This window comes from Carassius gibelio, chromosome B16 (assembly GCF_023724105.1).
Source record: "Carassius gibelio isolate Cgi1373 ecotype wild population from Czech Republic chromosome B16, carGib1.2-hapl.c, whole genome shotgun sequence".
Taxonomy (NCBI): domain Eukaryota; kingdom Metazoa; phylum Chordata; class Actinopteri; order Cypriniformes; family Cyprinidae; genus Carassius; species Carassius gibelio.
The window spans coordinates 15,271,590-15,288,681 of record NC_068411.1 but is presented as its reverse complement, the minus strand read 5'-3'; the positions used below and the strand labels follow the sequence as shown (position 1 = coordinate 15,288,681).

Sequence of the window (17,092 nt, the reverse complement as noted above, 5' to 3'; positions counted from 1 at the left end):
GCTGAGGCAAGTGTTAATTAGTCTTGTGCTCATCCCTTGGGTAATAAACATATATTCTGTTTCATTCATTGATTTATATCTCCTGAGGCTTGTTTTTATAGACAATAGTCAGGGTAGCACAATATTTAATCCCGTAAATTCAGTATGGCGTCTTTCCTGACTCAAGTCTACTGAATTCTTCAACTGTCTGGCAGTTTCCGGCTCTGTGTTGAACATGAATGGACATAATGGACATCCTGACTAGTGCTTATAACATTTTTCGTCTTGCTCTTTGTATGTACAGCAGTGTCATTGACTTGGCTTTATTCATATACTTCATATTCTCTCTCTCTCTCTCTCTCTTTCAGGATATAGGTGTTGTCCATTGGGGAGGAAGGAAATTCTGTCATTTAGAACAATGGGCCTGCTTCTCTATCTATAGACGCAGAAAAGGGGAGAAAGAAACAAGCGAGAAATAGAGAGCAAGGATAACGACTCGAGGACCCTTCTTGTACATCGAAAATGAAAAATACATGCTAAAAAACGTATTATTATAAATTTGGGTAAAGCAAAGCAAGGCTTCATGTAGAAAATGGACTATTTAAACCTAATTGTTCTGGAATAAGGAGACGCAGAACTGACCTCTACTGGTATTTATTTGATATTTTTATAATACACTTCAGAAACAGCAACAGCCATTCTGAAGATTTATCCTGATATAAAGTGGAAGCCCGTCACAGTGGGTAAGTCACATTTAGATCATCTGGTGGTGTGAAAAGCCATTTTAATGATGCAAAATGACTGATTTGGAGCTGTAGTCAGCATATACTGAATACCTTTCCCAACCAGAAGTAAATTTTGTTTCTTGGTTGTTCTACACCCGCCATTTACCCAGCAGAATGTGATGAAATCAATTATGGTCAAAGAGTCAACATAATAAAGGTCAACTTCACTTTTGAGGAACATATGGCACTTAGGGGGTCTGTTCAGGGGTTTTCCCATCTGTCTGTGAGGATACATGGAGGTGAAGTCCACAATCAGGGTGGAGGACAAAAAAACATATGTCATTATATGTAGGCGACATTCAGCGCTTTTAATCAAAGTACAACAAGGATGATATTCATAGAATGTGGTTTGGCTGCATAGCTTATCCTCAGCAATGATAGTTTTATGCTGGTTGATATCCTCGTCATGGCCTCTTGGCGAAGCCACTTGACTCTTACTTGACTTCCACAAGTTTGCTTAGCTCAGGAGCAACAGTGCCAAACCTCTGGTTTTCATTAGACATGTAGAAATGAATGTGAAATAAATCTTTTTCACAGAGCCATAACTATTCGCCGCCTGCCCTGTCAACTATGTGGCATTCCCCACTAACTGCGTTAATGCTCGGTTACTCATAGACCCTTAGATGACGAAGAACGTATGACACTGCACGTCCTTCAACGAGATGCTAGCTTTTCCTGCCATTTGTCTACTGAATGTCATTCCCTGCCAAAATATGATTTGGAGATAAATAAATCTCAATAACAACACATATCTAGAAAATTACATGTTTAAAACTTTAAAGTCTTGCTTAATGCCCAATACTGATATACTGAGTCAGTGGTCTTCTGGTGTTTCTCTGCATCTATCTGTCTCTGACTGTTAAAGGGGTCATGTGACATTGATTCAAATAATATTATTTAGTGTATTTGGTGTAATGCAATGTGTTTATGCGGTTTAATGTTAAAAAAGCATTATTTTCCACATATTGTTTCGCCTTGACGCCCCACCTTTCTGAAATGCGTCGATTTTTACAAAGCTCATCGTTCTGAAAAGCAAGGTGTGCTCTGATTGGCCAGCTACTGAGTGTGTTGTGATTGGCAGAAGTCTCAAGCATATGACAGAAATATAACTTACCACTTAACATATTGTGGTGCCGTGTGTCCCAGCGCTACGAGACAAAACCAGTGAAACACATTATAAATTAGGCATTTTGCTGCATCCAGTGAGGACATAATTACTGATTCTAATGACTTAAACTATCTTTTTATAAATCATGTATCATGCTGCGTAAACATAAAATCATGTCTGCATTTGTGATCGAAGAAACGACAAATAACATGCGCTACTCTGGCCAACGTGTGCGCAGGCACGCTTTTCCGACAGAAATGCTCATATAAGGAGTTCCGCTCTATGTTCTGCTGTTGTCTACGTCATTAGATCCATGATCAAAAAAAAAAAAAACAGCCAAAACTTGTACCAACATGGAAGTACGATTTTCAGCACAGAAATTCTCAGTCAGTCTTCTAAATTATTTTTTACAACTTTGGCCATGTTTAGCATGTGAATCCATCTTTTTAACACTGTGAATAACTCTGAATACACAAAACATCATGTACCCCCCCCCCCCCCCCCTTTTAACCACTGATTTCTTGTTGTGTCCTCTTTTGGAAGACCAAACAAAGTAGTTTCACTTTCACGACGAAGCACAAAGCGTCTCCACGATATGGCGGCGACAGCAACAATACTACAGCCAGAATCAAAGTTACGCCTTCTTTCTTTGTGTGAACATTTGGGTGGGTTATGCAAATTTTTCTACATCGTGACGTAGACATGTAGGGCATGTTAAAACGAGCCGTTTTAGGAGGGTCGCGGTTGACTCTTAACTTTTATAAAGAATATATCTTTGGATTTGAGGCTTTAGTCTTTGCAACTTGACAATTCTTCTTCATGCACCAAGAGCTTGTAACACTCCAAAGAGAAAGGAAAATTTTAAATCGCACCATATGACCCCTTTAAGACATTTCCCTTTCTTGCTTTTTCCTACTTCCCCCTGGTCCTTCCTCTCTCAATTTATTTTTGTCAGTATATCTTTCCATTCTCCACACTCCCGTCCAGTCCTTACCTCCCTCTCTCTTACTCCCTCAGATGGAGGAGTCTGGCAGTCCCCGATTTAGGAAGCTCCATTTCCCAGTGGGCTTGTGGATAAATTCTCCACGGAAACACTTTGCCAAGCTGGGAGCTCGCTGGCCCAGTGCAGCATCAGTCAAGTCAGTGTTCTGAACTTTCTCCTGCTCTCTGGATCAATGACGAATAAGAGTGTCCAAGATAAAGAAAGTTTAAAACATGTGCCAAGTTCTTAGAAATGTTGGTTTCACTTGGAAAAACCTTCATAACATTTTCAACAAACGTTTCAGTTTAATGACTCTAAAAGTGTCATGTGGTATAACCATCAAGGAGAATCTAACACCATATTTTCCACTTACCTTTGAATACATGTGTGTAAACATTCAACATTCCTTCACCATTACCTTTAAAAAGGTTTTAAAATAAATTTGGCAAGGTAAAAAATATTCATGACATTTTGTGTGACATTTTACAACTTGAACTAACCTTGCAAGACCTTTTGCAAAGGCAAGAAAGACTAATTATCTGATATTTTAAGAGACGTATTGACCTTGACAAACAATCAAGATCAATAAGCTCAATAAGTAAAAATAATTAAGTAAAAATCTGAACCTTGGAGACACAAAATAAGAGTGATTTTAACAACATTATTTATTCTTTCATTTATTTTTTCATGTGCATGCTTGCTTGTATGTCGGTTTCACCAAGTTTTTATATATTAATTTTTATATATTTTATGTTAAATCACTGCTTCTGCTACTATTACTTTCATTCTTTTTCTTCATTATGATATCAGTACAGTTATATCACCCTGACATAAAAAAAAAAAAAAAAAAATATATATATATATATATATATATATATATATATATATATATATATATATATATATATATATATATATATATATATATAAATTATTTTAAATTCATACATTAGAACATGCTCACTATAGAATATTATAGAATATTCAAGTCATTGTATTATGAATTGCATTGTTAATTTTATTTTATTTATAAATTAATAGATATGGAAAAACAAACTTGAATGTCATTGGTTAACATTTTACTAAGAACATTTCTCTTTCCAGTTAATGGGGGCAGATTATGGAAAGATTGGCATGCATGACATCATCATGGATGCTTTACTGCTTTACTGTGCAAACTTCAGATTAATATGTGGTACACAATGTATGATTTGTATATCACCTCCTTCCTGTTGCTTTCATTTAATCAGGTCCACAACCAGCTCAGATGCCGCTTCCCTTCCCGAGGCCCCATCATCAGTCCCTTCCTCCCTCTCTCACTCCACCTCTTCTCTTGCCCCACCCTCTCCATCTCCTTCTCCAGCCTTTCTCCGCCCTCGCCCCGCCAATCAGCAGTCCCGGGCCAAGCGGCTGTCTCACCTTTTCCTGAGAGGCCGGTCCAACAGCGACAGAGACCGTGCCATTGGAGAACGTGAGAGGGAAATATGGGCGCATTCTGCCACCCCCTCATCACATCACTACCTGCCTCCCGCTGCCTCTAATGCCCCCGGGCTGGTCAAGATCTATGGAGATGCCCTGTCCAGTGGAGCTAACTATCGGAGCCTGCTGGCAAACATGCACTCCACTGCCCGCCAGCTCATTCAGCAGGTCATCATCCGCTACACTGAGAGAGAAAGAGAGAATGAGAGTGAAGACACAGGTATTTCATTCCCTGTTATGGGGAACCAGACTAGTTAGTCTGTATTTTGTAAAAAAAATATGCATCAGTTACTCCATGGCCACAGCTGTCAAAGTTCTAAAAAGCACTATAAAGATATCAAAAGTGTGACTTTAATTCGATAGTTCACCCAAAAAATAAAATAAAATCTTATGTTCACTATAGATGCATTTGTTTGATAAAAAATACAGTAAAACTATAATATTGTGCAGTAATATTACAGTTTAAAATAACTTTCAATTTTAATCTATTTTAAAATGTAATTTATTCTTGTGATGGCAAAGCTGAATTTCAGCAGCCATTACTCCAGACTTCAGGGTCACATGATCCTTTAGAAATCATTATAATATCCTGATTTGGTGCTCAAGAAATTTCGTGTCTTTTTTATCAATATCAATATTATCAATGAAAACAGTTGTGATGCTTAATATATTTTTTCTTTGTTTATATTATTTGATGAAAATAAAGTTTTAAAGCATTTATTTGAAATACAAATCTTTTATGACAATGTAAACACTTTCACCAAGGATAAATTGAATCCTTGCTGAATAAAAGGATTAATTTCTTCTGCAAAATTGTAATTTTTATCTTTTGAACAGTATGTGTTTCATTCTGTTCATCACAAAAAAAGTTATGGCCTCAGTAGGCTTGGAATAAAGCACATGCTCTGTATGAATCACTTTTGTGGTTTGAATGGTTGTTGTTTGGAAAGAACCAAGATAAGATTCTTCAGAAATATTGTACATGCACATTTGGAATGACATGAAGGTGAGTAAATAATGATGGAAGCTTCATATTGGCATGAATACATGGTTCATCCATCCATTATCTTGTTATGTAGGAAAAATAAAACTTCAAAAGCAATCTGCAAATAATCAAATGTGCATTCTGAGTGGAGACATCACAGATTAGATGTAGGAAATTAGACTATACCCACTCATTGTATCATTCCCTTCTGAATGTCCCAACTTCCTGTTCACCTGTCAGCTCTCCAGAAATATTCCCCTGAGGACTTCCTGTTATGTGATGTCATTGGAAAGCCCATTCAGCAGCCAGATGGAGCCAATAAATGGCAAACAGAGTGCCGAAGGAGCGTGGCATCCTGGGAATGCCCCTTACAGCTAGTGGATATGTGGAGGCCGAAGGATGGCTTCGAACGACGGTTTGAGATCCAGCGCCTTGATGAATATGAGAGAGAGGAGAAAGAGAAGGAAAAAGAGAGAGAGAGGGATGGAGAGAGCTATCAAGGTTGGAACATTGTTATATTTAACTGTAAGACATTTTACTAGTGTATTAACCAGTGTGACTATTAATTTGTGGGAAAACACTATCGTGGTAACAGGAGTCCGTTGGAGACGGAGCCGCATGTCCTCTGGGGGAGGGCCAGAAGAAGAACGAGGTCATCGAGGGCGTAACTCAGAACTGAGGAGGAGTATTAGTGATATGAACCTGAGTCTAAGACGTCGCCAGGGCAACGCTAGCAATGACCCTCGGCGCTCTGGCAATGCCCCAAATGGACAGGATAGAAAGAACATAGTGAGCATGATAACAACTGAAGGAGGAGAGGTACAATTCTTTAATAAAATAAAAAACACCGGCCAACTTTACAATACATCACAACCTCAAAAATGTGAATTCGAATTTATAATAGGGCCCGACAATTTTTCTTGCTTGCAGTGAGCTAGTAGTTCAGATTTCTATTTGCCTTTCCAATATATTCACCAATTTTTTTTTCTTCAGATTTTTATTTCTAAACTCATAACTTCATTTTTAGAAGTACTTCAATGTACAGTATAATATTTATTATACTTGAATATTAACACTTAATATTTAATCTAAATGTTTATTTTGAAGTTATAAACAATTACAAATTTTTCACAATTTTACACATTTTTTATAAACTTTTAAAAACTTTTTCTTACTGAAGCTTCTAAGACTATAATTAACAAGTCATTTTTACAATGTTGACAAAGCCATGTTAGCCAACTAGATCATTTACCTAGCTTAACACTGACAAGCAGAATATAAAAAATGTATTTAAAGTATTTAAAAATGTGCAATAATGATAATATTTAAGCATCAGCTTATTTAAATATTTAACATTTATTTCTAATTATTTAAAATATTATTTACTATACAACTTAAAAAAAATGGAATAGCTAAATAAATAAATAAAAAGCAAGATAGCAACTGTTGCTTCCATGACTATTAGTCAAGTCATTATTACAATATCAACAATAAATCATCTGTGTAAAATAAACACTCTCACTTGAACTCTCTCACATTCTTATTGTTAAGGCCTATAATATATATATATATCCCTACTACATTTCCCCTAAAATATCCCTAAATTAAACCCCTAATACTAAATGAAACAACATAAGTCAACTTCATACCTGTGTTTGCCATTATACAGTAAATGCATGCAATCCATTCACAGTACTAACTGTCTCTGCTTTGTCAGGTCACTGGGTCAAGAAGTGGTGGAGGTGAGACAGACAGATGCACTCGGGCAGCAGAAGAAGACACCTGTGACCTGGAAGTGATGTCGCAGAGTCTGATTCTTCCACCAACAGATCGGCCTTACTTCCTGTTACTGCAAGGCTATGACCAGAGCAAGGCTAGACATGCATCATCTCACTTATCTTACAGCCATGACATGACATCATACCTGTATTCCTCTAATCACAACATACCATCAGCGCTTTCATACCTTTGAGTGGAATGGCCATTGAACACGCTGCACAAAACAGCCACACAGAAGCTTTATATACACACGTGGGCCGGACAATACCAACACAAGCATGCTGTGTCTACATCTTCATCTCTGCACAATGACCTCACACAAGCACACATTGTTGAAAACTGTAACACTCTTCATTCCTTATCACCGCTGTATTTATGCAACTTAAGATAGGAGATTGCCCAGATTGGAGTAAAGACCACAATGAAGATCATAACAGCTTTTTTCCACTCTCTGTCTTCACCGTTCACCCTCTCATCCTCTCACTCTCTTGTTTATTATTTGTTTAGGACTTTGTGTTGTACATAATGGCGGGTCACACACATGTTTTTGGGCGGAAGCCAACATTCCGGGAGCGTGAGATGGACAGGGAGAGAGAGAAGAAGGGGAAGAGGCCTCTAAAAGTGGACACTTACCTCTCAGCACCTGACCTGCTTGCCCGACACCTCCTGATCAGAAGAGACACAGCCGTCCCAGAGCAACCGCGAGGTCAAGGTACCCTTACACCAAACCAACATAAGTCAGATCAAACTAATGAATAAAATTAAAGGGATTATTGTTGCAAATGGGCTCTGCTTTCGATTTTCACATTCACATTCAATAATGCGGCACCAAGGATTGCAAACATTCGCGATAAAACAGGAACAGAAAGTACTGATGTGGAAAAACAGCAATACTGCAATCAGTGTTGGGAAGTTTAACTAAATATCTTAGGGTGTATTATTGATTAAAGAGCGCTGACAAATTCTGCAACTTTTCCCTTCCAATTAATTATCAAAGGAAGGAGCAAAATGATGTGATTCGGTTCATAATACAAGCAACAGTCACACTAGACCAGAGGATCTCTACTTTTGGTCCTCAAGGTCCACTGTCTTCAAGAATTTAGCTCCAACTCTAATCAAACAAGCTAATCTAGTTCTTCAGGATTACTAGAACTGTACAGCCAGGTGAGTTTGATCAAGGTTGTAGCTAAACTCTGCAGGAAGTGGACCTTGAGGGTCAGAGTTGAGAAGCCCTGCGCTAGTCTTTTAACATGCAGAATTTCAGTGAAAGCTGTAATAGTTGTAATGTGATGTCAAAGACAAAAAAACCATAATCCAACATACAATACATTGAAAATGTAAATATATGTAATCTACTCATTTTGCAGATCGCATTCAATTCAACAATATGAGTTCATCAAACTTCAATTCGCTTTCACTTCTGTTCTTGCCCCCCACATAAGCTTTCATATTAAATGAAGCTAGTGGCAAAACAAAAAGTGCTGTGCTGTTTCTCACTCAGTAAAACACTAACAGGTTTCTTTATTATGTACTTTTCAACTGTCTGTTGTCGCCGATATCAGTTACAGTCAAAATAAATGGCACACTACATGACTTGGATCACAGTCAGGTCTAGATATTTGACCTGCTAATGCCGTCCACACATTACACGATTTCAGCCCTGAATTTTCTGCTCGCCAACAGTCTGTTCAAAAACTGAGGCAAATCTGTTCAAGTTCACGTCAGTGCCAATCGCTATGTCAAAATTTTCAAATTCTCTGATATTTCAAAGAGAGAAGTGGCAATGTGTTGTTAAAGCCCGAGAGATATTTAGCAAGTAAAACATCAAGTGCTGTAGTGTGCAATTTGTTTTGACTGGAAATGATGTCGGTGACAACAGTGTAGTGTGAAAACAACAGCAATCAGATGACTTTGAAAGTCATGTAGTGCATAAGCAGAATAACACAGACATCAAAAAAATTGCTAGCATATATTGCTAGCACATATTGCTATCAGCAAAGAAGAAGGTCACACTTGGATGCAGGTATATACATTTACTAAACAAAAACTATCAAAACATTACAAATACACAAAAGCACTTTAATACCACAGTCAATCTGAGGAATGTATTTTTTATTTTTTTTGGTTGTAGTTATATTTATAATTGTTATTTATTTATACTTGGTGATATTGCATCGTATTTGTAAAAAATAAAATACAAATTATTTTAAATATAGCAAGCTACATCAGCCATGTAGTTTCTAGTGCTTCTAGTTTTGACCTTAAAATCTAGCATAGCTATGTTTTCTGTGGATGCTAGCTCAGCCAGCTACAGTAGCCTGTCCAATACTGTTTGCAATTATACTTCTGGTTCTTATTCTTCTTCAGCTTTGGCGCGTCCATTCAGAGGAGGACCTGTCACTCTTAACGGAGCCCCACTTTATAGGGAAGCAGTCCTAAAGCCTGGAGACTTGTTGGGTCTTGGCAGCCACTTCCTTTTCCTTTACCGTGACCCCCGTGTGACCCCCGCTCCGCCTCTGGCCTTACCGCCTCCATGGCAAGGTGACATGTTAACTTCCTACGGCCCTGGCGGGATGACAGATAGACAGGAAATGCTCAGGCAGTATCTGGGGTCCACAGAATCACTGCTGAGATTCCAGGCCAAACATGCGGATGCCCTGCTGCAGGTAAACACTGATACAATCGAATACTCCTTCTGATATATCCGTCATAAACAAACACCAGTGCATGTAAATACAGAGTTCTAACAAGGGGAGTGGAGGGGGTTATCTTAATGATTTACTGCAACAGTCAAACAGTGGGTACGGTGATTTAAAAATCATACAGCAGCTCCGTCAACACTTCAGCATAAATGCGTATAATACAGCATACTTAGTGAGTGCTGCAATGAAACTTCATTTAGGAAAAATATTATCACTGGTAAATTGTGGTGTAACAAATACTGCTGTACTTTCAACTTTGCCATGGCTTCATAATAGCTATTTATACAAGTCGGTTACTACTGCTACTTAAATTTCAGGAAATTATTTCAACGAACTCCAGCCCAGATTCAGGGGGCGGGGCTTTAGCACCTGCCTATCTTCTGTCGCTCATGATTGACTACGCCTCTAAACATCTGGATCCTGCATTATTACCTCAGCTACTTTTAAAGGCAGCCAATCAGATCAAAGGAATTGTTTGGGTGAGTATCCAAAAGTCTAGTGCAGTGATTCCTCTCCAAGGCTATGTGTATGTGATTGTGCTTATTTAAATCTATAAAGCAGAAATGACAATGTTTTAAATAAATATAAAATTGTATGTTTTACTAATTAAATACTTATTATTATAATAATTGAAAACATAATTTTTGTACTTTTTATTAATTAAATGGCTTATGTTTTGACATTTTCATCCCATCAAATGTCTGCCAACCAAACCAATACCAAACTAAATGCAATTATGAAAAATACTTCTGGGTCTTTTTCACCTACATACGGTACAGTTTAGATTTGTCTTTCATTAAGTGAGTTGTTGTAATAATAGTATTTTTAATAATATTAATCATGATCATGCTAAATTATATCCATAAGAAGAGATAAAAGGATCACGTGTCTGGTTTGGAGTGATAATAAATGGATTTGATTTTGATTTGTGTTGATGAAGAGTTGCTTGAGTGTTACTAATGGGGTAGAATAGGTTGGAAGCCACTGGTCTGGATAATATGAAACATCATGAAATCATGAAGTGTAAAACCACAACCTTTATTAGGAGTTAAGTAAAGTACCGGGTTGGGTTGTTATATAAGAGCACTGAGACGGCAATTGGAGTGCAAAGGTGATAATGAACATGACATGATTTAAACAGGCTGACACTGTTCTGGACACTTTTCTGCCCACTTTGGTGTTTTCTCAAACCACTGCAGAGATAAACCTGGACTAATGGTTAAAACACACAACACACTAATAGTTTATCTGAGAGTGTTTTAAAATGCTCTGACTCTCTCTCTCTGCACCGTGAAGCTGTGGTTGAGGAGCCACAGCTGCAGACACAGATGGGCTTTCACTGGAATTTCGCCGTAGTTTGTAAACAGAGGTTGACTGATGTCATTTCCACCCGTTTGGAAAATGTGCTGTCATTGTCCGGACACATCAGCCAAACACTCCCGCCCATGCATTCATCCGAGTCTGCTTTAATCTCTCTCTCTCTCCCTGTCTGTTCCATTATTCATCTTTCAGGACAAAATTAAAGAGTTCGGTGACAAACATCCAACACAAAAGTAAGAACCTGCACCACCTCTCCATGCTGTACTAGATCTGTATACACTGTTCAAACATTGTTGCTCAGTGACAGGTCTGTAAACAGCAAATTCCCCTCAACTTACCCAGGACTGAACGTGTGTTTTGCCATTCTTTAAATGATCCTTTACCGTGAAATGCCTGTGCATGCCTGCCTAGAATATACCTTCTATTTAAAGAAATTATAGAATCATATAACATCATGTAATTATATATTAACTTAATATATAAAAATAGTCACTTGTATTGTATATTATATATTTACAATATATTTATTAATTTAAATGTTATTTTTTTATATAAATTATATATATATATATATATATATATATATATATATATATATATATATATGTGTGTGTGTGTGTGTGTTTGCTTATTTGTGGATTTTGTGCACTATGCTGAGGTTTAATGTTTTTTTTATGTGTGTTCAGCTCAGCAGAGGCTGATGTTGAACTTGTTTCACCAAGCATGCAGAAGCTCTCCTCTGACCTTCGACCTCTAATGTTCTGGATGTCCAATGCCACAGAGCTCCTCAACTTCTTTCAGGTCAAAGTTGAAGCCATGGAAAAAGAATGGGAATTTGAAGGTTAGGGAGAGATCTGCAATTACAGCATGTTTTCTCAAAACAAAAAATACTTGTGTTGCATTACGTGCCGTATCTTTGGTTGTAGACGTGTTATGTCTTTTGTTAGACTAAATCAGTTTTCTCTCATCTATTTTTATGCCATCTTGTTCTTTTTAGTAAAGCTGTTAGTCTAAGCAAATATTATTCACAGAGAAATAGGCCTCAACTTTGTATAGAATTACAGTGAGGATATATTCAACCTGCAGACTCATGCCTCATAAAACTCCTTTCTCATCACATCAGCCAAGTGTAGTTGTTATTCTTTCCAAGATGAGATTGTAAAATAACACATTTTATTGTCAACTAATATATTAAAACTGATTATAAATCATTAACGTTAATAATTACCAGGGATGATTTATGTCCATCTGAAAATCCTACTGACATTTGGAGTTTAAACATTAAATGAAGATTATGATTTGTCTCATCATAACCTGTAGCCCCGGGTGACCCAGTGCTCTCAGCTGATATGGACACCTGTTCTGAGGCGCTGGCACAGCTGGATGATGTCATTATGCACACCTTTCAGCAGTGTGTTTACCATCTGACCAAGGTTAGAGAACATGCATCTGTGGTGCTTGGATGACACATTTATTTAATGCATCTGATTGACTTAAAACTCATTTTCTTCTCTCTTTCAGACGTTATACTCTTTGCTCCCGGCACTGTTAGACACTAACCCTTTCTCCAGTGAGGAGAAGAAGAAAGGGAAAGCAGGACCAAAGGACAGAGCTGGTAATGAAGGGGAAAGAGATGAAGAAGAAGAAGACGTCTCCACTTTGCCACCCACCGTCGCTGGACTGGTGGAAGTGTATCGCTGCTCTTTGCAGCTTTCACGAGACGCTTGCCTATCTCCACCGCTGACCTCGCAAACCTTTGGCTACCTCTTCTTCTTCACAAACACGTCTCTGCTCAACACACTCTTGGAGAGAGGTGAGAATTTACAGTCGTGTTTGCGTATGGTTTCGGGCAGCATTGACAGCAGTTGACTTGAGCAGGATATGATGGCGATGGACGACCAGCACAAATGCAAGTGTGAGGTTGAAAATGATTCATTTGTTCCATCTTTTACAGATTCTCTATTCTCTTGGTCACGTGCGGTTCAAATACGAACAAATCTGGACCTGGTCTTAGACTGGCTACAAGGAGCAGGTCTTGGGGATATTGCGTCAGAGTTTCTGAGGAAGCTATCGGTTACGGTTAACTTCCTGTGCATACCTAAGACCCGCCTTATTCAGGTTAGAACAAACTGAGCACATGCACTGAATATGTAAAGCAATGCTTTTCACATCCCTTACTCAGTCACATGACTATGAATTATCACTCTGTTCCTCAGTCATCCTGGTCAAGTTTACAGGAAGAACATCCCTTGCTAAGTCCTTCCCAGCTTCACCACCTTCTCACTCATTATAAGCTTGGACCAACCAGAGCCCCACCGTCTTCGTGGGCTCCGCCTCTTGGTACCGAACTTGGAGGTGGTGGGTAACAACCTAAATAAATTAACACATTCTTCCTGTATATAATGATACTACACCTGTAAAAACTATTTATATAAACTTATACGTATAACATACACTACTGTTCAGAAGTTTTGGAGTCTGTTAACCTTTTTTGAAAGAATGTAGTAAAAAAAAGACTATGTTTAAATTATGTTTCAGAAAAATGCATTCTTTTTCCATTTTTATTCATCAAAGAATAATTTTAAAGGTTTTCACAAGAATATTACACCTAAGCAGCAAAACTTTTTACAACATTGATAATATTAAGGGTTGACAAATCAGGATATTAGAATGATTTCTGAAGATGAATTCACATGAAGGATCATGTGACACTAAAGTCTAGAGTAATGATGCTGAAAATGATGCTTCATTTTAAAATTTTAAATTACAATTGAATATTACAATATTATTGTTTTTAAAGTATTTTTAATCGAAAAAATACAGCCATAGGAAGCATAAAAGACCATTACACAAATCCTACCGACCCCAAACTGTAGTGTAAATACTTTAAGTATATGATATTAATTTTATATATAATATATATGTTTTGTCTTTATTCATATTTTAAGATATTTATGAGAGTTTCTTGGACCATCCTCCTCTTATCCTGCCTAATGAGACACCTCGTCTGGATCTGACTCAGCCAATCCCAAGCCCTGAGCTATTGAAGGAAGTGACACGCCTGCGAACGTTCCTGTGGGGGCTCGACCAGGATGAACTTCCTGCTAATCAGCGGACTAGACTGTAACAAGAATTCATCCCAGTTTTCACATTATGAACATTATCTAGTCCTCGCATAGAGAAACTACCAATCTTTAGACACTAGTAAGCTACATAAAGGCCTGTTCATATCAGATGATGTTATTTTTTGTTATTTTCTTTTTTTTTTCCTGTCAAGCATATCTGTTGGATTTTGATGGATAGACACTGACTTCACTATGAATATGTATAATTCATTGCATTAGTTACCCTAAGGGTTTATGCTAGAGGAGATTCATTGCCTGGTTGCAATGATAAATGCCAGCCTGTTATTTTACACAGTATTCAAATGTTCTGTAGGGTTTTTCATTCCACTGTTAATCTTACTAAATATGGCACTACAATAAACAAATCAAACTTTTATGATCAGTTTTTTTTTATGTATTCTCATACATTTAGCGAGAAGCTGTTGGAAAAAGTTGTGGTCACCTGCTGTTCTATTAATCAACACTGGGTGGCATGATAACAATGGACTCAACGATTAGTTAGAGAGAGACTCCACTGGACACCACTGAAAATACATATCACATATCATAGTTTATATTAATGAGGATCAGTATCCTGACAATTACTCTAGATTATTGTTCTAGAACGGTTTTTATAAATACTTATTATATCCTATACAATAACTGTTTATAGTGGAAATACTGATACATGCAGGGGCCCTTACAATTAAACAGTAGCCTACAACCATATGAATACTATATGATACTATATGTTACTACCAAAAAAACATAATACATAAATCCGGGTTTTATTTGTCATCTTTTAAAATTCTTTATTTGATGACAGTTCATGTAGCTTAATACCAATGTTAACACTAGCTATTTTATTGCAGTAATAACTATGTGGTCCTGCTATGGTGTTTGGCGCAACTTGTGGTTACAATGGTAAATATTTGTAAAGGTATATAACGTTAGCATTTAGACAGGCCTACTAGTTCGACGCCTGGTTAAACCCAGAGTAAACATAGGCTAATTAAGGGTTATCCGGTGTTTCATGCTATTCATACAGTTTATGTTTACCATGCGCTGGTAATTAATCCACGGTAAGTTGGGTTTTCGACATTTAAACCCAGGATTGTCATTTATATATTTATGAGGACAGCAACGATGATTGAACGCAAAGCTCATGACTCATTGTTTTAACGTTACCTGTTTGTTCATCTCTGAGAAGGTCGCTGCGTAAATCGGATATATGGTCTCAAACAATAAAAAAATAAAAAAAACACACATAGACTACGTTGTCTTCACTCCAGTTAACACGTAACATTTCCCTAAGATATGGAGACTAAACACAGTGCGTGAAAGTTTATTTATTTAATAAGAATATTTGATGAGCAAGCACTGACGCGGTTTATAGTTGTCTACAAGAGGCATGTTATATTGGAATTTTTAAAAAGGCAGAAGTTTAAAAACAGTTATATAGGCCTACGTAATATAATATTAATATTTTAATATTTTGTAACGTCGCGTCAAAAGACGCGCAACAGTCAAGCACGTCGGCAAATCGTATTAGCCATAGACTGTATAAAAACAGTATTAGCCTAACGTTACATAGAAAAACACTCTGCTAAAGACATACTGCTAATGTCATTATCTTTGGCTGAAAGTGGTGCTAAACACCTTAACTAGTGTGAAACGTTGCTAACCCAGGGTTAAGTGTAGTTTGAAGTGTATATTTATTGCAGACAGAACTATCTCTTGTGTTATGACGGAGGGAGTAGGTTACATTTCACAGGCTACTGTTGAGTTTCTTTTTCCCGATAAAACAACCTTCTCACTCACATGACGTTCGAAAATAAACACTTGCTGTTCTTGACCTAAACGACGCAATGAATGGAAGTGGCGCCAAGCCCATCCTTGGCTCGTTTGTTTAGATTTACATGTTTTTGAGGATATGAAAAAAATTCCCAAGACGCTCACTGACGTCATATCAAGCCTTTAATCCACACTTATTGTGAAAGCATGTTGTCTTTTCCGTGTTGTATCTTGACAACAAGCCAGATCTCCGTCCTTTCCGGTCAATTGTTTCATTATGCCGTTTTTACGGTAAGAATGCGATCCCGTGAGAGCCGTTTACATCACACCGGATTTTCAATTCGTCCAGCCAGCGGCAGCAGCCCTCCCCATCATCCGCGCCATGTCATCGTCTCAAGTCAGTGGCAGATTTGTATGAGTCATGATTTAACCTCTCTGTGGTGGAAATTTAATCAATAAGTTACTATACGACTTCTGATTTGCAAATCTGTGTGGTTTATGAGCGAGACAGTCCAGGGGCTGTTTTGAACTTGTCACCCATTCATCATGGAATAATTGATAATTATTATTTGGGTTAAAGCAGTGAAGATGTTTTTCAGGCATGCTGGTCATACAGCTATGGGTCAGTGATGCCAGTGTTGATGTGTGAACAGTCAGCCTCCCCATCCTCTTTCTGTGTCACTGTCTGCCCTGTCCTTAAAAGTGTGTCTGCATTGCTCACACGGCCATTCACACACACACACACACACACACACACACACACACACACACACACACACACACACACGCACACACACACACACACACACACACACACACACACACACACACACACACACACACACGCATAGATGTATACCCATTCCTCCAGGTGCATATCCCCACACCTGTTGAAGTTCCTCTCTGTAATTAGGACAACACAATTATTTTTCGAAGATGGGGGGTGGGGGGTGAAGGGGTAGACAATGGAGCACTTATTCTCGTTGCTTGCTTTCTTTTTCTACATCTCTCAAGTAATGATAGATTCTTGCCTCTTCAAAGTAACACAGGTTTCCTACAAAACCGCTGAGTCAGG

The 17,092-nt window shown here is 37.8% G+C and overlaps 1 protein-coding gene across 1 annotated transcript; it reads left to right on the top strand.

Moving 5' to 3' along the window:
* Nucleotides 1–362: 362 nt before the first annotated feature.
* Nucleotides 363–14,618, top strand: rasip1 (Ras interacting protein 1). The gene is made up of 16 exons (XM_052579001.1): nucleotides 363–722; nucleotides 2,890–3,011; nucleotides 4,105–4,553; nucleotides 5,559–5,819; nucleotides 5,914–6,137; nucleotides 7,036–7,191; nucleotides 7,605–7,809; nucleotides 9,465–9,763; nucleotides 10,117–10,278; nucleotides 11,312–11,352; nucleotides 11,806–11,960; nucleotides 12,440–12,552; nucleotides 12,641–12,932; nucleotides 13,074–13,237; nucleotides 13,336–13,477; nucleotides 14,068–14,618. Exons 2-16 carry the CDS (start codon nucleotides 2,890–2,892, stop codon nucleotides 14,244–14,246), a joined length of 2,964 nt encoding a protein of 987 aa, XP_052434961.1. The 5' UTR covers nucleotides 363–722; the 3' UTR covers nucleotides 14,247–14,618.
* Nucleotides 14,619–17,092: the final 2,474 nt, after the last annotated feature.